General features: G+C 44.8%; 1 protein-coding gene across 4 annotated transcripts in view; it reads right to left on the bottom strand.

The window, feature by feature from the left end:
• The window catches only part of TTC7B (tetratricopeptide repeat domain 7B), a 128382-nt gene extending 109344 nt beyond the window's left edge, over positions 1–19038 (bottom strand). For all 4 annotated transcript variants that reach the window (XM_056851308.1, XM_056851303.1, XM_056851305.1 and 1 more), the window contains exons 1-3: positions 18903–19038; positions 4047–4201; positions 1042–1210 (exon numbers count right to left, since the gene is read on the bottom strand). In XM_056851308.1, coding sequence (XP_056707286.1) covers positions 1042–1210; positions 4047–4201; positions 18903–19023 — 445 coding nt within the window. In that variant the 5' untranslated portion in view covers positions 19024–19038. The remainder of the gene's footprint in view (positions 1–1041; positions 1211–4046; positions 4202–18902) is intronic.
• Positions 19039–22970: the final 3932 nt, after the last annotated feature.

The raw sequence follows: 22970 nt of genomic DNA, 5'->3' as shown, positions 1-22970 counted from the left end.
TACTGGTTTTCAGAACATAGTTTTAGAACTCAAACCAATTTAGATACAAAACTGTTTAAAAATGGAGAGTTTATAAATTACTGAGGGGATGACTTGAACAAAAGAACTATTCACATCAGCAATGCACCTGCATAAGTAGTAAAACACCAGATCCTCTGAATGATATGAGATTGTTGTTCTTCTTTGAGCTGGGAAATCACACGTTGTGATTTCCCAGTTCACAAAAGTAAAAAGGTGATTTCACCTAAGTTTGTACAACCACTTGTTGTGAGCAGGTTTTTGCACAATTTAAGCTTCCTTGATTGTAGGAACCAACCATGCTGATTTTTTGGCAAAGAGCATGAAGATTAAATGGAAGATGATATACATGTCCAGTTGTCCTAAGCAAATACACACACACACCACCCAAGCTGGGATGCCTTCCTATCTGATTGTTTTGAATCATTCAGTGAGCGTGGTGTACACATGAAACACGTGAAGCTGCCTTATACTGAATCAGACCCTTGGTCCATCAAAGTCAGTATTGGCAGTGGCTCTCCAGGGTCTCAAAGTAGAAGTCTTTCATATCACCTACTTGCCTAGTCCCTTTAACTGGATATGCCGGGGACTGAACCTGGAACCTTCTGCATGCCAAGCAGATGCTCTACCACTGAGCCACAGGCCCTCACAAGGATCTGAGAGACCCAGGGTGTCTCACAAGGATCTGAGAGACCCAGGCTTGAATCCTCACTCTGTTAGAAAGGTAGTATCATTGCAATAACCTATAGAGACCCAAGTCCGAATGCCCGCCCTGCCATGGAAGCTTGCTGGGTGACCCGTCACAAACTCTCAGCCTAACCTACCTAACAGGAGAATGATGTAAGCCCCTTTGGGTCCCCACTGGGGAGAAAGGTGGGGTATAAATGAAGTAAATAAACGAATTGCCACACTGCTACTATTAACATAATCGAGGGGGGAACAAATTTCAGTTTGGTCAGCAAGGTAATACGTATTATTTGACAGGAGAAAAGAAAACTGGAAGGGCACTGCCAGCCATGTTACCTTTGGTAGAATATGCTTCAGCAATCATCCTCAGCCGATAAGGAGGGACAGCAACGAGCTGTAAGTCGTCGATGCCCACTCTTGCGTAGGTGTTCGCGGCTTCTTTGTAATCGCCTTCCACATAGTTTAATTTGGCCATGACTAAGTTGGCTTCTTGTAAGAACTCTGGCTAGAAGGAAAAAGGAAAATTACAGAAATTTTATTTGCGAGGACAAGGTATTTCCTGCATTCATGCACAGCCTGAGTGCTCAAGCCTCTATTTAACCCTTTCCCCCCCAAATTCGTTCTCCCCCCCATGTCAGATCAGAATTGGTACAGAGCTTTGTGCTATAAGAATGATGCATGCAGTGGGAAATAAGGAAAACAGTGAAGCTTACTGAATACTCTTCTGCCACAATTAAAACAAACATACCCTGAACTGGAAAAAAAAACCCAGCATAATGGAAATAAAAAAAATATCAAGAAAGAAGGCAGGGAGCAAGAAACCAATAGGTGTTCCAGATGGAACTGGTGCTACTTTAAAAAAAACAACCTCTAATCACCACCCAAGAAGCAAAGCAATGGAGCACTGTCAGGAAGCTATTCTCTCCAGGATCAGAGGAGCATGCCTTATTATCTTGGGTGCTATGGAACACAGGCAGGATGGTGCTGCTGCAGACGTCTTGTTTGGGGGCTTCCTGGAGGCACCTGGTTGGCCAGTGTGTGAACAGACCGCTGGACTTGATGGGCCTTGGTCTGATCCAGCAGGGCTTTCCTTATGTTCTTATGAAGCTCTAACACCCCCACACAAACCACAAACCCCTGCAATGCCAGCCAGAAGGAGGGTGCCAGAAGCTATGAAAGGCTAGCGTTTGGCCTTGTGAGGAAGGGACAGAGACATCCCGATGCTCTCAGAGAGGGGCCATGGTTCACTGGCAGAGCATCTGCTTTGCATGCAGAAGGTCCCAGGTTCAACTCCCGCGATACTACGTTAATTAGGATCAGGCAGCAGGCGATGTGAAAGACTTCTACCTGACACCCTGGAGAGCCACTGCCATGCTGATTAGACAACATTGACCTGGACAGAACAACTATCCGACTCGGTTTAAGGAAACTTTCATATATCTTTACTGGCACAGTTATTCCCAGTGAAAAGGTATTTTCCCAATGCCTGCTGCAGGTGGAAGGTCAACCCCACAGGGGCAACATCAAAAGGTTTCCCAGCCTGGACCATCATTTTAAGTATTATGGTCTAGATATTATGTTGGTTTCATATTGCCTGATATGTCGGGTGCTCCAGCTGGTTTAATCATGGGTTGTTTTAAGATTGTCTAGGGGGGACAAACTGGTTGGGGAAATTCTCTGGGGTTGGCATTACTGTGATTTGGGAACTACAGCAAGAAGTAGAGCTCCTCCCAAAGATGCACAGCTTAAGAGAGAGGGTTTTTTTTTTTTTTTTTTGCTGCAGATATTTATGCATCTTGGAAACTGTGTTGATGAAAGGAGGGGGAAAGTGCCCCTGTTGTGTATAATCCAGGTAACAGGAGAATGGCAGTGGGAAGGAAAGCCCAGATGGATGAGGGGGAATTAGAATAGTAGTGCTTGTCTCCCTTTCCAGTTCCTCCACGTCACTGTCCCATCTGTCTAAAACTGCTGCTGCCGAATGCCAGGTCATTCCAAGATAAAGAGAGGGCTGACAAGGTGAGTCACCCAGCACACATGACTTGAGGAGGAGGAGGTGAATCTTCCTCTATTATACCCAGTGGGATCCTTAGTGGAACAACGCAAAGGTTGGGAAGGGGATGTTGTTGTGATCTATCAAAACTTACATGCTGCAAAGTGCACAAATGGAATTCCGGCGGCCTTGTTTTGAGAGCTCCCCTCTAGCAACTTAATTCCCATGCTCACACGAGTCCAATTCAGATTGGGACTGTAGCATGCAGAGAGAAAGGGCTTGAGATTTCGCACCCATGCCACCTTCAGGATTTGAAATTTGGGGAACCTTATGTATACCGATGAGCTACATGTAAATTTCCTTAATGAGGCAAATGCTGCACTGGGAAAACAGTGAGAGGGGAAAGCGGATGCCTCTTCTCTCTGCATACCATGGTCCCAATCCAAAGTAGCCCCACAGACCTGGGAATTGAGCTTCCAGCACAGAACATGGGCTCAAATCTGCCAGATCTTGCCAGCTCTGACCCAAAGCCCTCATGGACTTCATAATGTGTCAATGGACTCACAGTCTCCCCACCTGACCTGCAGATGGAAGATCTAGCAGGTCTGGAAGTTCTTCATCATCCATACTACGGCCTCTTTAGGTGACTGAGGACTTCATGGCTGCCAAGTATGTCCTCAAGTATATGACTTCTGCACTAGGGAAATTTCTAATGGTCTTACAGCGGGGGACGTTTCAACAGATCATTACTCAGTGTGGTTTAGTCCCACAATGAAAATCAGATTTCTCTCTCAAGCATTTCTGTGTATTCACATTATAGGATAGTAAATCATGCTCACAAAGAGATAGAAAACATAGCTAAAAGATATAAACAGAGGCTCTTTTGTTATCCTGAGTATCTGCGTATGAACATACCCCCCCCCAAATATTTTGAAAACAAGATGAAATCTTACTTCATTTCACGTATTTCACAGTTCAACATAGGAACGGCCGGGGGGGGGGGGGGGAATCGAACTCCTGCAAGCCAGCAACATATTCACGGCACCATGGGTTAGACCCAAGTATCAGCAGCTGAGCTCCACTAACAGAACCTTTCCTCTTCTCCCACCAGTGAAGCCCACTGAATTTCCCCACATTGTGCCCATAGGGAATAGGACCCCTCAGGAACATCCTGGGGGACAATGTGAAGGTCTGCAAAGGCATGAGATAATCAGTAGAAACTGGGTCCCCCTTCTGAGGAAGAAACTGCCTTCTGTCAGCGGAAGATGACCTATGGAGCCCAAACCATGCATTTATTCAAGTTCTAAAGGAACCATTAACTTCCAGCTCTCGCTTTAAAAGAAGCAATTACCTTTAGGTTTCCTCGGTCAAGTGCTGCAGTGAGATGCTTCCTGACTTCAATTAACTTTGGCCGGGGCCCACAGGGACTAGCACCCTGCTTAAGAGGATTTTCCTTCAGAAAAAGTTCTAGCTTGGACTCTCCAAGGAGGAGTTCTGCCATGTCATCTATTAAGATAAAGAAAATCATTATGCAGACAGTTCGTGCATGGCACAGATAATAAGTAAGATTATACCCCCAAAAAATAACAACCATACTGTAAATGAAATATTCATTGGTAGAAAGGGCAATCTTCCTTAACGCTCTGCTCTCCTCTAATGCCCAACCATGTAAGACTGGAGGGCAGGAAGGTCAGAACATCTTTTTTGCCACCTGAAGATATGTGCTGTTCTTATGTTCCTCCTCTGCAGCAGGTATTTAGGCCTGAGCATAGCCAGAGGTGTGTGCTATTGCTAGGAGCTTGTGGCCCTGAAACCAGAACCAGCTCAGGATGTTGGACCATCATAGTGCATATGTATTTGTTTGACTGGGCTGTGTCTGTGCATCTGTTGTGTAAGACAATTTGAGTTTGCAGACAGAGAGAAAAGGAGCCCTGCAGTACTGCAGTCAAAGCTGTGCTCACGACCTGAGTTCGATCCCGATGGAAGTCGGTTTCAGGTAGCCGGCTCAAGGATGACTCAGCCTTCCATCCTTCCGAGGTTGGTAAAATGAGTACCCAGCTTGCTGGGGGTAAAGTGTAGACGATTGGGGAAGGCAATGGAAAATCACCCCATAAACATAGTTTGCCTAGTAAATGTTGTGAGTATGGCTCAGCCATACTCGACTTAATATTGGCCAATAGGTTAGAGATGATTGATGAGATGAAGGTGGTGGGGACCTTAGGGGGAAGTGACCATGCCCTCCTAGAATTCCTTTTTTAGTCTATGTGTCGCCACCCCATGGATCAGTAATGACCCAATGCTTGTGCAGGGGACTACCTTTACAGAGAGAAAAAATGGCATATTTGTGCCTAAATACATATATGCATAGACATATGGATGATGATTTTCAAAAGTTAGAACTGTATATGTGTTCCTAGCTTCACCATGGGGCTGAAAAATATTTATCTGAATACAGCAGCATCTCTTTCACTCAAAGCACCCTCCCCCCCAAAATACACATGTAAACACACATTATGGTAACTTGACAGCTCTTTTAAAAAGGTAAAGGTAGTCCCCTGTGCAAGCACCGGGTCATTCCTGACCCATGGAGTGACATCATATCCCAACGTTTACTAGGCAGACTATGTTCACGGGGTGGCTTGCCAGTGCCTTCCCCAGTCATCTACACAGCTCTTTTAAAACTGGAGAAATCGCTTCTGGTCCACTCATGATCCCTCCTGGTCTAAAAGGACTCTTGGACTGCTGCTCTCGCTGCTGGAATTCCTGATAGCCTTGTTTGCAAATACATGCTTATGGGAGGGACAGCCACCACCTGATCTGCTCACCCTTAGATTTCTACTCTTCGCAACTCAAAGCCAAACTATTCCCACGTCTTTCCTTCATTCCGAGTTAAAATGCAGCAGGTTTTCCCAGCAGAGGGCAATGAAGCTCTGTGCCACACCAAGGCGAGAAACCAGCAACTGCCTCCGCTTATGTTCATTAAACATATTCGTACCAGGATGCGGAGATGCAGAAATCACGCACACATGGCTATGCGCTTTTAAATTAATTATACAGGTGCCACTAGCATTATAAAGAAGTACGCCTGACGTAAAAGTTACAGAATCCGAGAGAGAGAGAGAGAAAGAAAGAAAATCAAGTATAATTTTGACTGACTCGGAGTCAACCGTCACCCAGCACGCAATTTTAGATAACTGTCTTTAGCAACACTTTGAGCACTCCAGGCTACCATACGATCGTTCCCATCGTTCCCTTAATGACAACTGTAATAGCAAAAAGATTTATGCCCATGTCTACTTGCTGGGAATCGGAGACAGGCACTTGAAGCACACTCCTGTCTGACTTGTGGGTAAACAAAGCTATAAATCCATCTTTGGTTAAGCGTTTTCATCGTAGCGCTGAGACATTCTGCTGTGCCACAATTACTGAAGTAACATGATTGAGGCAAATAGTAGCATTCTTCCACTTTTTAAATATGGCTGCCCTTATTGCTCTCTGTGGACCAAAGGGAATATTTATTATTCCTAACATTTATCTTACCCAAGTTTGAAAACTAGGCATTTTTTAACTAGCAGGTTATGACTGGAGAACCTCGTATGACGTTCAGTTCTCGGAAGGAGATAAAAATCTGCTGGCAAATTAAGGGTACTTGCAGCGTTAAGCCTCTCTGATGTTATCTCTGGCACTTGGGACCAAATTAAATGTTACAGCATCAAGTAATTTTAGAACAAGTGTTGCTTTGCCTTGCAAAGCATCTTGGGCAAGGAAGCTTAACCCTTTCTCGGCCAACCCGTTTTCCCTGCCCCCTCACAAGTTGCAGAGCTATGTTTCCCATACAAAGTCTGTAAAACTGCAGGGACAAAAACAAACAAACAAAAAACAGCTGAGGAAAAGGCTGGCGAGGACAGAGCAAAGTACTCCCTCTGGCCCAACCCAAATCACCCCTTCCCAAGGATGCTTTGCAAGAGAGCAGCTGCCTTTCAGCTAATGTTTCATGCAGCCCTGTCATAAAGACAAAGTTTGGCCCTTAAACTGTTTGAGGCACCATTTTCATTGCACGATGCAAGACAATGATTTGCCTCGACAAGGGCTCTAAAACACTGCCATTAAATTTAAAGATGTCTATTTTCCTAGGCAGTGTACGGACAGTACATTTCCAGAATCTTGGAGGCAGAATGATACAGCTGTCTTTGACTGCGATAAGCACATTTCTTTTATTTATTTATTTTTTTGGGGGGGGAGGTGACCCACCGTGGCTTCTGGTGAAACCTGGTAAGGGCTGTGGCTCAATGGTAGAGCATCTGCTTGGCATGCAGAAGATCCCAGGTTCAATCCACGGCATTGCCAATTAAAGGGACTAAGCAAATAGGTGATGTGAAAGACCTCTGCCTGAGACCCTGGAGAGCCACTACCTGCCTGAGTATACAATACTGACTTTAATGGATCAAGGGTCTGATTCAGTATAAGTCAGCTTCATGTGTTCAACCTGATTTGTAAACTCAGATTTGTAAGTCAGATGTGACTTGACAGTCCCTCCCCCAAAAGATTTTATGTTACTACTTGCAATATTTGAATACCTGCACACTGACAAAACTATAGCAATATTTATAAAGTGTCTGTTGTACAGACAAGCGAGAGAGGAAAACAACTATATTTGTGGCATTTTTTCCTTGATGCTGTGCCCAACAAAGCCATCATCAAGGACAGGTTACCTTCACTGACTCTGCTCATTCAGAAGAACAACAAAAATACTTAACTTCACTCCTAAGACAGCAGTAAATTACTACTGAGAAGGAGAAAATAAACTCTGCAATAGTATTAAGTAGAGAAGAAACAAGATACAATGACACAGTAAAGATTAATCACCACAGAGGAAAATATAAAGAAATGTATGTCTCTGTCTCTCTCTCTCTCTCTCCCCGCACCCCCCAAAGTCTTATGGATAGGAACGGTAAGGAATGCAAATAATTAATCTGCAACAATACCCCACAGGAAAGAAATTACCCCATTGCTGCTTGCAATTCTGATGAGTATCATCTCATAAGGGAAAAAAATGACCACTGGAACCAAGGAAAAACGTTTAAAACCACAATTTTATTAATAAGAAATAAGATGCCATAGGACAGACTACTTACAATGCTAGTTTCAAAGAGATTCACATAACAGCTTCATATTTAAAAGAATGCTACTTAGCAAAAAGATACCAGAATAGCACAAAAGATTATAGCACGACCGAGGGAGCAAAGGAAAAAATATCTGGTGCTCAGTTCATAAGCAAAAAGAAGGTATTAAGATAAAAACAACTGCCTATTAATAATCAATGTTTGTACAATTCTTTAAAAAATAACAGTTCCTCCATATGTTCCTCTTACTTTAACAATGGATTCTGAGGCTGTTCAGCCATGCTGATATTGCCATGCATGGGGGGAGATAATGTCTGGCCAGTCTTTCGGATAACAGCAAGGGATGTTAAAATGCTGCTTAACAGGATTTAAAGCTGGCTCACTGATCCAGGATACAATTCCCATGTCGTTACTAGAAGTCCAAGAATCCCAGTCTGGGGAGAAGCCATAGTTCAGTCATACAGCACACCCTTAACATGCATAAGGTCCCAGATTCAATTTCTGACAGCACTACTACTTTTTAACTGAAGAGATGAGAAAGACCTCTCAGCCTGAGACCACAGAAAATCACCGCCCATGAGATTAGACAATACTGGTCCGAATAAGTACTGGACTAGAAGGACCAACGGTCTGACTCAGCATAAGGCACAGCACATAACTGCAAAATGCCAGGGGAGGATTTCATCCCAACTGCAGAATCCCAACCAGAGAGCCCATGACTTTTTGGTGCCCAAGACACAATCCCCACCCCCAAAATGATTCAAATGTTATAATCAACTAAATAAGTGACCCTTTGCTGCCCTTTAAGGGGACCACAAAATTGGCCTCCTCGGGGCCAATTCTAATTAAACTGTCAGGTTCCCATTCTAACATGACTTTCTAGCTGCCTTTACATTTCTGAAACATTAAACAGTGCTAGGGGTCTTGCTTTGCTCTGGCCAAGGTCGGCAATGAACCCAACTGTGAAACTGCAAAGGTCAACTCCGCACCATGGGATTTTAAATATTAATGGTGAGGGCGAAAGAATGTTTATTGCAAAACAAGTCCCACAGTTTGATGGGACTTGACTTCAGCACAAGTGGAGCAGAAACATCATCCTCAGTATGTTACTTAAGTAGCAGAAGGAAAAGTTTACACCACTGTGCTTAAAAACAGCCCTCAAGTAGTGTGCAGCGCCCATTTGAGAGACGTTTGGCCATATATACAGCTGTCAACATTATAACAATTTTCAAGGGAAATAACAGGTTATTTTTAAAAAGCAAATATTGTAACACAGATTACAACAATTAAATGTCACCCACGTCTACTGTGCTACCAGAAATTCCTGAATGGCTTTGCCGGGAAGTATAGTCCTTATTACCAACACTGGTTTTAAAGACAGCCCCCTTGGCTTAGTAACCTCAAGGCCAATACTAGACATTACACAGAAAGGGATGGAAAAATCACCCCCGGGGGCCCTTCTGAAACTGGAAAAGGCACTTCTGTTGGACAACCAGGACTGCAGAGAATTAGCAGAGGGAACAGAAGTAGTTGACCCTTCCCCTGCCACTATTTCCTGCTCCAAATCTATCTCCCAGCAGCTTTTCCTCCTGCATGTGGTTTAAAGGTAAAATAAACATTTGACGTCTGGGGGACGGGGGAGCCACTTGTAGCAGTTTCAAACAGGCAAACAGTTGCAGTAGAAGGGTTAAATCCCATACACACACACACACGCCTCTAATGCCAGTTATGATTCAGAAGGCTTTTCCCCATCTGCACATAACATCTAGTTGAGTACTTTTTTTTTTTTTGCTGTCAAGTCACAGCTGACTTATGGTGACCCCACAGGGTTTTCAAGGCAAGAGATGTTCAGAGGTGGTTTGCCATTGCCTGCCTCTGCAGAGCAACCCTGGCATTCCTTGGTGGTCTCCCATCCAAACACTAACCAGGGCTGATCCTGCTTAGCCTGGGCTATCCAGATCAGGGCAAGTAAGAAATTGCCTCTAGGCAGCCACTCATGGAATCTTTCCTAAAATGAAAGATAGTTGGTTCTTAGATTCTGTTCGGGCTGATAAGGTGCCATAAATGGCTAAAATGGGTATATTTCTGAAGGCAGATGGGCTTGTTAGTTCTGCAGACTTATTTACAGTCTTTTGACAAAATATGTTCCAGGTCAGTTTAAGGCAAGCAGAAGGCATGGCAAGCTATGCATCGGAGCAACTGCTACTGCAGACTGATCCAAAAATCATGGACTGAACCAACTAAACACAAAGGGTGATTTTCTCTCTCTGTGTTTAAGCTACTATGTGTATAGCAGATTCTTGTCATTTCCCATTCTCATTCACTCTTTCTGCTAACTAGTGGGGCTTGCACCATCCAAGCCAAATCTCTTTGAGGAACCGCTAAAAGTACCCTTTTATCCCTTTACTACAGGTGACTAATTTTGTCCACCAAATTGCTCATTTAAGTTCTCTCTGATTGTCTGTAGGCATGTTATCTAGATCCTCCCCATCCCTGCACTATCCTGATTATTCAGGGCATGTTACAGTACCCTATTGTAACAAAACTTGTTGCTTTTGACGTGTAAAATGCTACAGCGAGGTAGGTCAGGAGGAAACAATTTACCCTAGACTTCAAAAAAGAGCCCCGTGGCGCAGAGTGGTAAGTCGCAGTACTTTAGTCAAAAGCTCTGCTCATGACCTGAATTCGATCCTGATGGAAGTCGGTTCCAGGTAGCTCAAGGCTCAAGGTTGACTCAGCCTTCCATCCTTCCGAGGTCGGTAAAATGAGTACCCAGCTTGCTGGGGGTAAAGTGTAGATGACTGGGGAAGGCACTGGCAAACGACCCTGTAAACATAGTCTGCCTAGTAAACGTCAGGATGTGACGTCACCCCCTGGGTCAGGAATGACATGTTGCTTGCACAAGGGACTACCTTCACCTTGTTTATCATAGCCAAACTCAGCACTCTGACTGGAGCCATTTCACACATTACACAAAATCATATCCAACTGTGTCCCCAATTGCCCACTCAGCAGGAAGCTGCATCCAATCAAAGCTTGCTAACAAACAAACCTGAACAATATACTATTGCAAGCACACACTTTACGTTAGGTGCACCCTCATCAAAGATTGTCATGCAGACACCTAAAAATGTACTGTGGGATGGGGTCCTACACTTCTGTTTCACAGCCCACATAAACCCTAATATTTGTTCCATATTTTCCATGTCCCTGATAGCTTTTCCATCATAAGGGCTTCTGTTTTCTGTGTGTCAAGCCCTTCCAATTCTAAATCTTACAATATTATGCAGTACTCTTACATTTACATAAATACATTGCTGATGTTAACTTCATGAATACACACATGGGCCACTGAAAGTCTAACGGTGCAATCCTACGCAGAGTTACTCCAGTCTAAACCCATTAAAATGAATGGGCTTAGACTGGAGTAACTCTCCTTAGGATTGCACTGTAAGCACCTCCAAAAAAATATATTTAGGCAGGCATGGCACTCGTGCTTCTTTCAGACCCAAGACAGTCACTGCTGCTGTGCACAGTATCCCAGGGCTTTTTTTAAAACCATACTTAGGATTACTATTTACCATACTCAATTCAAAATATAAATAGAGGAGCTTAATTAAAAGAATGCCCAAAGGATATCATGAATAAATGGACAGCATGACTGAAATATCACAGAGTGCTTTGCTGCAGGATAAGCGCAACGTCTGAAATATCCTCAAGAACGCTAAATCCCTTAACGCCACTGGTATGAGCTCTAGTATGAGAATCACTGGTGATACGAAAGCTCTTGATACGCCACAATAAACAGCACCACTAATAACCAAAGGTTTAGAATTCTTCACTACACTAAATCTCATACCAAATCTCATATCAATCATGGAAAATGTGCTTATGGACATAATTTGCATACTTGGGTGGGCTTAAAAGATTTGTTGCCTGGGGAAGTGCAGGAAAGCTTTCATGAGAGGGGTATGCACACAGATGAACAACGACTGGATTGGGGAGTTCAATGGAAACCTCATTGAGACCCTTTCGTTTTCTGCAACAGAAGTCTGTCTCCTGGTTCAATTCATTCTGTGCACCTACAACTAGCAATTCTAGACACCATCACTGAAAGAACAATGATGACTACAGTTTTGAAACCTTCAACTGTAACCGCTGTAACTTCAGAGCGAATAGCCAACTTGCCGGGCGGAGAGGGTTGTGAGTATGCATATAAGACAAACATTGTCTTAGTTGAGATTTTTCTTAAAAAAGGCATCGAGAGGTTTGTAGTGTTCAATACAAGTGTTCTACAAGTGCCAATTACACACCTCCACAATCCCTTCCTAACCATAAACTGTAGGACGTCCGTCCAAACATGCACACATGCTTGAGGTTGCAATTTCAATTTATATATGCTTACTGATTAGCGAATACCACGGCACTGAATGGGTTTCACTCCCAAGTATAGGAATGCGACCCAGAAGTTATTTTTACTTATAATGCCCACAGAATAGGCCATAGCTTGCTCTATTAGAAGAAGTCTGACAGACGCATCAGGGTCTCGCTAATCGCACGAAACCAGCTTGGTAAACACAACCCCAACTGATACCAGGATTACAATCCTTACAAGTAAATCCCCATTCTTTGTATTCTTGTTCCAGGAGAACACACCATAATTTTATTACCTTGATCTTCCTCAAACCTGCCATACTGGACGTTTCTCCACTCACCTGCTTGTCCCTAAGTACCTGCTTGAGGACATCTAATGTGTTTTTAGTCTGCTGATTGATTGTTTTACGAATTTTTAGATTATTATGATTGTGTATTATTTTAACGTTGTAGCACACCTTGAGCCTGGTTTTGCTGGGGAAGGCGTGCCTAAAGTCTAAGTTATAAATAAATAAAACAACACGCAGTGTCCCTGAATATCCAGCTGCACTCACAATCAGGATAACTTGAAGGGTAAAACAAAAGAAACTAGGAGTGCTGTGCAAGTCAATCCTGAATAATGAGCAGAGTGACTGGATGATGTTGAGCAAAAACCACGTACACGAAAAACTAAAAGCAAAAGAGGGCCCACCACCTCACTACCATGTTCAAGAAAGCATACTGCTTGTCATCCAAAATGCTGAGAGTAGAGATTACTCCCCAATGGGCACTCAAAGCAGCTTACATCGCTCTCCTTGCCTCTATTTTATCCTCACAACAACCCTGTGAGGTAGGTTAGGCTGAGATCGCATCACCCAGTGAGCTTTTGTGGTAGAGTGGATATTGGAACTCCAGCACTCTAACCACTACACTACTGGTTCTTTCGATTTTAAACTTCCTATACTCCAGAGACACCTTTGGATACTGATATGTCTATTGAAGGAAACCCCGCCATATTAAGTTAATGCAAGGCATTGGGTGGGCCTGTAAGGACTCAGTGTTATCCCATCTGAACTGAGCTGGTGCCCTAGAACACAGCCAAAGCTCACCTGCAGCTGCACGCTGCCGAGGAAGATGATGAGCTTCCCAGGGAAGCCTGTCCACCCTTAAAAATAATAGTGGAGAGACATTCATATGCTTTGCTTTGAAAACCACTGTAAGGAACAAAAATACTTTACCACCACATATCACCCTACGCCGTGTCCACAGAACTAATGCTTAACCCACAATGTTGCTGATAAACGTCCATACTGGCTCATATTTCTCCACCGCCACCACTTCCTTGGGGCCAGGGAACAGCACTCTGCATGTTACATGGGGAGAGTCAAACTGGTTTTTGCCTACTTCCAAAACAAAAGGCAGAGAGTAAGTGGGTTACTAAACACGAAGCTGCCTTACACTGAATCAGATCCTTGGTCCATCAAAGTCAGTATTGTCTACTCAGACCGGCAGCGGCTGTCCAGGGTCTCAGGCAGAGGTCTTTCACATCACCTAGTTGCCTAGTCCTTTTAACTGGAGGGGTTGGACCTGTGACCTTTTGCATGCCAAGCAGTTGCTCCACCACTGAGCCACAGTCCCTTCCCTCATGATAACTTTGAGTTGAGCAGGATGTCTCACGGAGAAGCCTCCCAAGCCAACCTGTGGCCATGAGATCCTTAAGCAAGGTTTTTGAGAGATTAAGCAGTGTGCCTTTACCCTCAGTTCTCAAATAAAGGTCAGCTTGCTTCAGACTAGTTTATTTATTTTGATTTAAAACATTTTTATGCTGCCTCTCCACCCAATCAGGGTCCCCAAGGCAGTACACATAAAAAACATTAAAACATCTGAAGAATCAAAAAACATTTAAAATTATAAAACAATTAAATAAAAAAGCATATAACAAACAATGCAAGAGGAGGGCCAATAACTGTTACTGAGGGTATGCCAATCAAAACAAAATCTTCACCCATTTGCAAAAGACACTAATAGAGGGACAGATTAATCCCCCTAGGGAGGGAGCTCCCAAGTTTTGGTGCCATCAACGAGAAAGCCCTTTCTTGGGTTGCCACTCATCTAGCCTTAGATGGTGGGGGCAATTGAAGCAGGGCCTCCAAAGATGACCAAAGTGAGCAGGTAGGTTTTCCGTCTAGACATTAGAAAGAATTTTCTAACAGAGTGGTTCCTCAGTGGAACAGACTTCCTTGGGAGGTGGTAAGCTCTCCTTCCCTGGAGGTTTTTAAGCAGAGGCTAGATGGACATCTGTCAGCAATGCTGACTCTATGACCTTGATCAGATGATCAGAGGGAGGGCATCTTGGCCATCTTCTGGGTATGGAGTAGGGGTCACTGGGGGTGTAGCGGGGAGGTAATTGTGAATTTCCTGCATTGTGCAGGGGGTTGGACTAGATGACCCTGGTGGTCCCTTCCAACTCTACGATTCTATATGGGAGAAGGTGGAACTTGGAACTGCTTGTCAAAGCCACACATCACTGACCAGCCCAAGACTGCTCCCAAATATACACCCTTCCTCATGAATACCTGTACTCTATTTGGAAACATTCACAGGTCCCTGAAATGCCTGCTCCTCCCCCCCTTTGACTACTCAGGTGGCACACCAGGACACTCCACCTTGCCACTCTCCTCTTTCCAAACCTGGAAAAAGAAAACAGTCTTTTGACTTAGCTGCTTGCCCTATAATTGGGGCCAGCATCTGACCCGAAAGTGTGTTTGACCTTAGTGGGCTCTGCTATGACACACTATGACTGGCTGCAGACCATCTGCCTTTGTGTTTCTCTCTTCCCCTCTGAATTATTTGATCCACATCCACTGAGACCCCTGCTTTGGGAATCAACCTTACACGTGGACCCAGATGGATAGTTAGCTGTACCCATCTATGTCTTCTCACTCTCCCTTTACCCCTTGGCTTCTCTCCTCCCATCGTGAGTGGGAGTAACTTGCAGTCTATGAACACTTGGAATGACTGGCTCTTGACATGGGCTTCCAGTATGGGGTGTTATTACTGTGAATGTTTAATATGACTTTGAGATTACTAATGCTCCAGCTCAGATATTTGTATTATCCCCCTTAGTCAACTCTGTTTATGTTTTAATGTTATCTAATTCTCAGTGTTCCTTTCAAGCTTGCTGAAGCATCTTGCCATTTTGTCAAAAGATCTCTACTGTGTTGGGTCACCGCCCAGATTGGGGCATTCTTTAAACTGAGTGTAGGACCTCAGCCAGAAGAGCCTTTAGAGTAGGAGTGAGAGGCAGCAGAAGGAGTGTTTTCTTCCTTACGCTATTCAGAGTGAAGCTGGATTCAACCTGGAAAGTGGGCCACATTCACACTGATGGGGTACACATACCTGGACCCTGCATACAGTAACAAGAGTTCAGTTCATAGCAGCAAATGTCATATTAACAATTAACTGCACAAAAATACCATGTCTAGAAGCAAGTTGTCGAAGTACAACCACAGAGGGAGGCCCTGGCCTCTGTGCCCTTTCTTGTGGGCCTTCCAAGGCAAGTGGTTAACTATTGTGGGAAACAGTAAACTAGATTAAATGAACCACAGGTCTGGTCCAGCACACCTGTTCTTACATTCTTATGAGAAGGTAATGTTTGTTTTGGCCACAAGCAGAAGTTACAACAGCATACAACAACACACTGTACCCCATAGGCCATGGCTCAACAACAAAAAGATAACAAGAGTTCACCTTCTAAAGCTCCCTGCAATGGAGCTTCTCCTCTGCATCAGCAGTGACAAAAACTCCTCCGATATTCAAACAAAAAAACAAAGGTACCCTTATTTCCCAATGTAGAAACATGCGATAAACATGGTAGTGAGAAAGCCAGACAAATTAGCAGGTATTGCCAACAGGCCCCACAGGAGTAAGCGATTTCAAAATATTTGCTTAAAATACCTATTTCTCTACAACTCTAATCTCATGTGTTTCTACTCCAGGTATCATGTTTGTCTATTTACATTATTATATGAATCTTGTTGCTCAAATATGAGCATTTAAAGAATGACAGTATCGGTGCCGTTGTCAGATCAAACTTCCAAGACCCAGTCATTCACAAGGCCATTCAAATTTAGCAGATAATGCAGAATCAAGATGATACCATCCCACACTACAAGAAGCACTAAGTTAAAAATAAGGAAAGTGATGCTTGGCGTTGCGCAATTATCTCTAGACAGCATTTATTTAGATTTCGCCATCTGTCTCACCCAGTACCCATACCCACCCTCCCAGTTTGCCATTTGGACTGGAAAGGAGCCCCTGCGTGGGTCACAGGTTTCAGGTTCACAACTTTGGAAATGCCATTCAATAAATTTAGGTACAGATTCAGCACACACTACTAAACTGCAAAGATCAGGAGAAAACCGCCACTGTGCCTATTCAATAAATGACACACTCTCTTGCAAGCACTTTGGCTTAATACCAGATAGATATAAGAGATGGTTATGATTACTCAGTGGTGAAAGAAGAGGCATTCTTTCCTTTAACATTCTGGATTTGAGCTGTAGCATCTGGCAAAGATACCGAGGCCTACACACTGTCTCTACTCAAGTCTCCTCAGGCACACAACCTTTCATCTTTACCCCCAAGCCTGAAGGGAATGGTGCCTAGCTCACCTCTGCGCAAACATCCAAGACCAGCTGGACACCAGACCTTTCTTAGGTTAGCCATTAAACTTTACCACTAGCCAGGGCTTCATTTCAAGGGAGGAAACATGCTAAAATTCAAGCCTTTTGGAAAACGCCAGATTATTGTAGGAGTTAGTTTTGGTTATTCAGTGGCAAGGGAAAGGAACTCTAGAGATGTTCAGAGATGCTTTTCTTTAACATTGCTTCATATTCCAGGATTAAGCCCATGTACTTGACGAAATTCCCAAAGCTCTGATCAAAGCAATCCTCTGTGTGCATATCCCATTGTCAGCACTGCTATTTCATATCTGGAGGGAGGCTAATCCTCATACAAGCAAGAGACAGCACAGGTCATTACAGCATCCAGCAGGGAAACAAGTGTCATCCTTCACAACCCTCCGTTCCAGGACTTAACCTGAGGCCGTGCTCAGCAGCACTCCACCACAGCCCTTTGTTGTTGGGTTGCTTTTGTTGATGCAAAGGCTCAGCCTTTGAACCCATGAAACCGCAGAACAGACAAAGAGTCCCACCGAGTACATGCACAGCGCTACTTCCACACCTCTAGCGCTGTACACAATTACTGCAAATGCATGTACATTTGTAAGGAAGAGCCAAGCACATTCCTTTGAAAAATAAAACTGGAGACGAGATAAGAGTGAGGTACATTTGTCCATATGCGTGTTGACTGTAATGCAAGAATGACTCAATGCACATCCAAAGAAAAACCGTGAGTATGAATGTACGCAGAAACTGACGACACATAACATTGTGTGTGTGTGTAAAGTGTTGTCAAGTCGCAGCCGACTTATGGCGACCCCTTTTGGGGTTTTCATGGCAAGAGACTTACATTAGCCTCCCTGAAACCAGTACAAGTAGAGAAGGAAAGGTCATGAGCAGCAGTGACCCCATACCTTTGCCTCCTCCCTATGGCCAGCTCACCAGCACAGTCAACATACATACAGTAGTAGAAAAGGGCAGGAGTCCAGTAGCACCTTAAAGACTAACAAAAATATTTTCTGGTAGGGTATGAGCTTTCGTGAACCACAGCTCACGCTGGGGCTCACGAAAGCTCATACCCTACCAGAAAATATTTTGGTTAGTCTTTAAGGTGCTACTGGACTCTTGCCCTTTTCTATTTGGAGAAGGATAATTCACAGTGGGTAGCCGTGTTAGTCTGTCTGCAGTAGTAGAAAAGCTCATACCCTGCCAGAAAATATTTTGGTTAGTCTTTAAGGTGCTACTGGGCTCTTGCCCTTTTCTACTACTGCAGACAAACTAACACGGCTCACACTGTGAATTAACAAACATACAAAGTGTGAACACACAGGCTTCCATCCCATGACTGGGAGTTTTGCTTTTTTAAAAAAAAAAAAAAACAACCCCAACCCACACTCCCAAACACAGGGAGGGACTTAGGCATGTAGGCTCAGGGGGGCTCAGGGCCTCTCGCTTCTATGAGTGTGGCTTTCATGACCCGGAGCGTTGCGTGCAGATGTGACAACACGTTTGCTGTAACGTGTGCGCTGGGCTCACTGACGTGTGTGACCCCCAACACCCGAGTCCCTAGGTGGCAGAGGCGTAGGGCCCTCTCCGTGGCCTGCGGGGTCTCCTACCACCAAAGCCCCTCCAGCAATTCTGCAGGGACCCTTCTGCATTGACCCATTCAGTCCCGCCTCCCTTGACCCAGGGCTCAAGAGACCCGCCAGCTGACAGCGGCCCCCTCTGACCTGGAAGCTCCTTTCTCTCAAGCCCTTCACTCCGGAATTGCTTGGGGGGGGGGGGTGCTGCGGCCACCGTTGCTCACTGGCCAGCAGCAGGGCAGTCTGCACATGCCCAGGGGCACGCTCTCGCCCACTGTTGACGTCAGGACTGAATACCCGCATTTTAAAAATAATAATAACAACAACAGCTGCTTCGTTCCCTCCCCAGACTGAGCAACCCCTGCTTGGAGGCTCGGGCCCCGCGACGGGGCCTGCCCGCCCCCGCCACACCTGCAGCCGCCCCCCGGCCCACGCCCCCCGCCCCACCCCACTCGGCGGGCCGCACCGTTAGCGATGAGCTTGGCCGAGAGCTGCTTGACGAGCTCGGGGATCCTCTCCCATTGGCACTCGGAGCGGCCCCGCTCGATCTCGGTCTCCAGCCGCGAGCCCCCTTTCTTGGTAGCCATGGCGGGCTGGGGGGGGGGGCGGAGGGGGCGGCGGAACGAGCCGAGCTGCGGCCCCGGAACGGGAACCGGAGGGAAGGCGGCTCGGCTGCAGCGCCACCTACCGCCGGCCGGGGAGAACGGGGCGGGGGCTGGAGTGCGGATGCGCGGGCGGGGGAGGGGGGGGAGGAGAGAGCGGCTCCTTGGCGGGAAAAGGAGGGATGGGGCGCCTGCAGCTATGGCGCTATTCTCTTTCCCTGCCCCTGTTGTTTCTGGGCTTCTTATCTCCCCCCCCCCTTCTTCCAAAAACCGCTTCATCCTATTGCGCACCAAATGCGAGCCGGATTTTATTTTATTGCCATCATCTTCAAGTACTTTTTTTTTTTAATATATATATTTTTTATTATTTTTCAGTAATTGCTATACATCTTATTTGACAATACATCCTATATACCAATCTTTGACTCGATAAAAAATTAAAGAATTATTAGGTGTATGTCTTCAGTATTAAATATAATTAATTATAATTGACTTCCCCACTGACTTCCTCCCAACCTACAAATATCTGGTGTCTCCTTTGTAATAATATTTTCGAATCCTTATAAGTCATTATTTTAATGTTATACTTTCCCCTTATTTAATATATTTCAATGAGCAATAATAATATAATATTAATAATAAAGAGAGAAAAAAAGAAAAAACAATTTAAAAAATAAAAACAGAGACATAACAAAACACATTAACATAATTTTCTCGTCACTCATCTTCAAGTCGTTGAAGGGCTGTCACAGAGGAGAGTGCCGAGTTGTTTTCTGTTGCCCCAGAAGGTCGGACCAGAACCAGTGGGTTGAAATTAAATCAGAAGAGTTTCCATCTAGACATTAGGAAGAATGGTCTAACAGCTAGAGCGGTTCCTCAGTGGAACAGGCTTCCTCGGGAGGTGGTGAGCTCTCCTTCCCTGGAGGCTTTTAAGCAGAGGCTAGATGGCCATCTGTCAGCAATGCTGAGTCTATGACATTAAGCAGATCATGAGAGGGAGGGCATCTTGGCCATCTTCTAGGCATGTAGTGGGGGGAGGTAGTTGTACATTTCCTGCATTGTGCAGGGGGTTGGACTAGATGACCCTATTGGTCCCTTCTATGTCACAGTTGACATACAGCAATCCAGTAGGGCTTCCAGTAGAAGAAGGCACTGGTAAACCACCTCTGTTAGTCTCTTGCTATGAAAACCCCAAAAGGGTTCACCATAAGTCAGCTGCACACACACAGGGCTTTCAAGGCAAGAGACCTTGGAAGGTGGTGTAATGTATTTAGTTGGTGCAAGGACTATGCTGAACTGTTGACCTCAGCTGTGCTAAATGGTGTTTAGCTTGAGGTTCTGCTCCAGGCTCCGTCATCTGTTTCTCCCATTGGATGGTGGAGTGGACCTTTTTATAGTTGTTTTGGCTTGGGAAAATTTCACGCGGGGAAGCAGCAGATCTTCCTCCCCACACGCCATAGTCTTGAGCTAAACTGTGCCCCTGGGGTGCTTTACAAATTAGTTCCCTGCCTGGCTGTGGGAAAAGTGAGCTGAGAAATCATTAAAAATCATTACATCTAGTTTGGCCCTGAGACCAGTGGAGAGCCACTTCCTGAGTAGTCAGTGCTGAACTTGATATACCAATGGTCTTACTCGGTTTAAGGCAGCATCATTTTTGTTCAGGATTCAGCCAGGCAGGAAAATATTGTATGCATGCAGCTCCTCCCATCCAAGATAGAAAGCACAAGCAATAAGAGCCAACACAAACTCAGTAGAAATCTGTATGACAGCACAGGTTTGATACATGCTTCTGACAAAGGAGGCTCAGGGTCACAAGAGTGTATGCCACGATAAATTTGTTCGCCTATAAGGCAACACCAGACTCTCCTGTTCTTGTTGGGGGTGGGGGAGGGTTCTGCAGATGAAGCACTGCTATGCAGAGAACTGAGCAGGTATGATTCACTCCTATCCAGAGGCGGTGAGAATAAACCATCATAGCTATATTAAAGTATTGCAAGTGCCTGCTAACTGTGCTGTTCTTCACAAATGAACTATGATTCATCGGCTGCTAACCGAGGCATTGTCTTAGTCCTACTGTGTCGCAGCTTCTTCCTCCTGTGTACCCATCTCTTGTGTATACAATATTTTATCTGCAGACTCCACTTCCTGCAGTTGTTCTGACCCTAACCTTGCCACACTAGCAGGAGCATTGTAGGAACAGAATAGAACGTTCTGCTTTGTGGGTAGACTAGCGTGTCACGGGAGTGTGTTTTTCCTTTACAATTCTCTTATAAAACAGAAAATTAATATGCATCCTTCCAAGAAAAAAAGTTTTTAAAAAGGATTTTAAAATAGCTTCTGAAATAACCTTTCGGTGAATATCCTTACACTTTTTAAAAAATTAGCTATGAGAATACTCATGTCAAATGCCCTCCATTACAAACAAAATAAGCTACTATTAAGCCTCCCCCACCCCGCTAATTATTTTTTTTAATGGCAGAGATGGGGAAAAAAATTTTCAGCATTGGTCATGTCAAAGGTCATGACTAATGTCATCCAATGGGTCACACGGGTACATAAAAGTGCCCTGCCTTGGATGGCCCAGGCTATTCCAGTGTTGTCATCCCATGGGTCAGGATCCTCATGTGGGTTGGGGAGCTTTATTTCCTGGGTCAGGGGGCCCTACTTAGCCACTCCCCCCCTGTCTTTTGGAAGGGCCTGCTGCTAGCGCACTTGCGTAGAAAGCACAAGCACCATGCCTTCTGCCTATCTTTGCATGCACACTAAGAAGAGTAGCAGGACAGTGAGGTAAGGTCACTCAGTGGTAGAGAGAATTCTTCCATGGCACCAACAACCCTTGGCTTGTTCCTCTCTATGGGATACCTTCTGGTGCTCAGCTTGTGCTTTGTGTCTCCACTTCCCTTGGTTTGCTGCCCCTCAGCCTTAGTTAGCAAGGTCATAATTCTGGCTCCCCACCTTGTGGTCACACAAGTTGATGTTACATGACTTATTGTCCTGTTCTTGCAGCTCAGTGAGTCCCAGAAGGTTGAAGACCACCAATTTAGATGATACAATGAATAGAAGCAGCCATGCAAATACGTTTAGTTCTCTTCACAGAAGATGTACTGTAAGGTGCTAAGACAAACATTTTTTTAACTGGCTTCATACCAAGCCCTTCTGGGCACTAGTCCAGTTCCGAACAAAACACATTTCAAATTGCAAATGGGAAAAAGAACTTAAAATACATTGCCATTCAATCTTATAATTTTAAAAAAAATATGTGTAATAAATACAACAGAAGGAAGGATATGAAACACAGCTGACAAAGACAGCTCCTTTAATCAAGCAACCACACTGTTACCAATCAAAACTAGAATTTTCATTATGCCAGAAGAGATCTGTGGCAATAGCAGAGCAAAAATAAAGGTCTGGCATGATATGTGACAGTCTATAATCTACTAGGTTCCCACACAAAACAGACTTCATGTGGTTTGGAATTAACCACTGTGATTGCTTGCTGGACAAAAGGAACTCCAAGAAAGGTTAAGTTAAAAAAGAAAAAGGTTGGATCTACAAGCCAATGGTCTTGAAAATGGGTATAATGTAGTTTTAGGGAGACAGGGAACTAGAAAAACAGTGTTGCACTTACCTGTAACTGTTGTTCATCGAGTGGTCTTCTGTACAGTCCCACATGAAGACTGTGCGAGGGCACAGGCCAGCCACGGAAGATTTCTCTAGCTTTTGCTTCAGCTGGATAGCTATAGGAGCGCACCCCTCCCCCCTCCGGCTCAGGGCTGTCATTTTCCCGCCCAGTCACCTGATCGAGGGGGAGGGGAAGCTTCTCCCTCAATTCTCCCACCTGCCGCTGTGGAGACCCACAACGCAATGCTAGTCCCACAGCGGGGTCGGCGGGAGGGATGTGTGCCTGCACAGAAGACCACTCGATGAACAAC

Source organism: Euleptes europaea, chromosome 6 (assembly GCF_029931775.1).
Source record: "Euleptes europaea isolate rEulEur1 chromosome 6, rEulEur1.hap1, whole genome shotgun sequence".
NCBI classification, from domain to species: domain Eukaryota; kingdom Metazoa; phylum Chordata; class Lepidosauria; order Squamata; family Sphaerodactylidae; genus Euleptes; species Euleptes europaea.
Note: the sequence above shows the minus strand (reverse complement) of the source record. Positions and strands in the feature narration are given on the sequence as shown.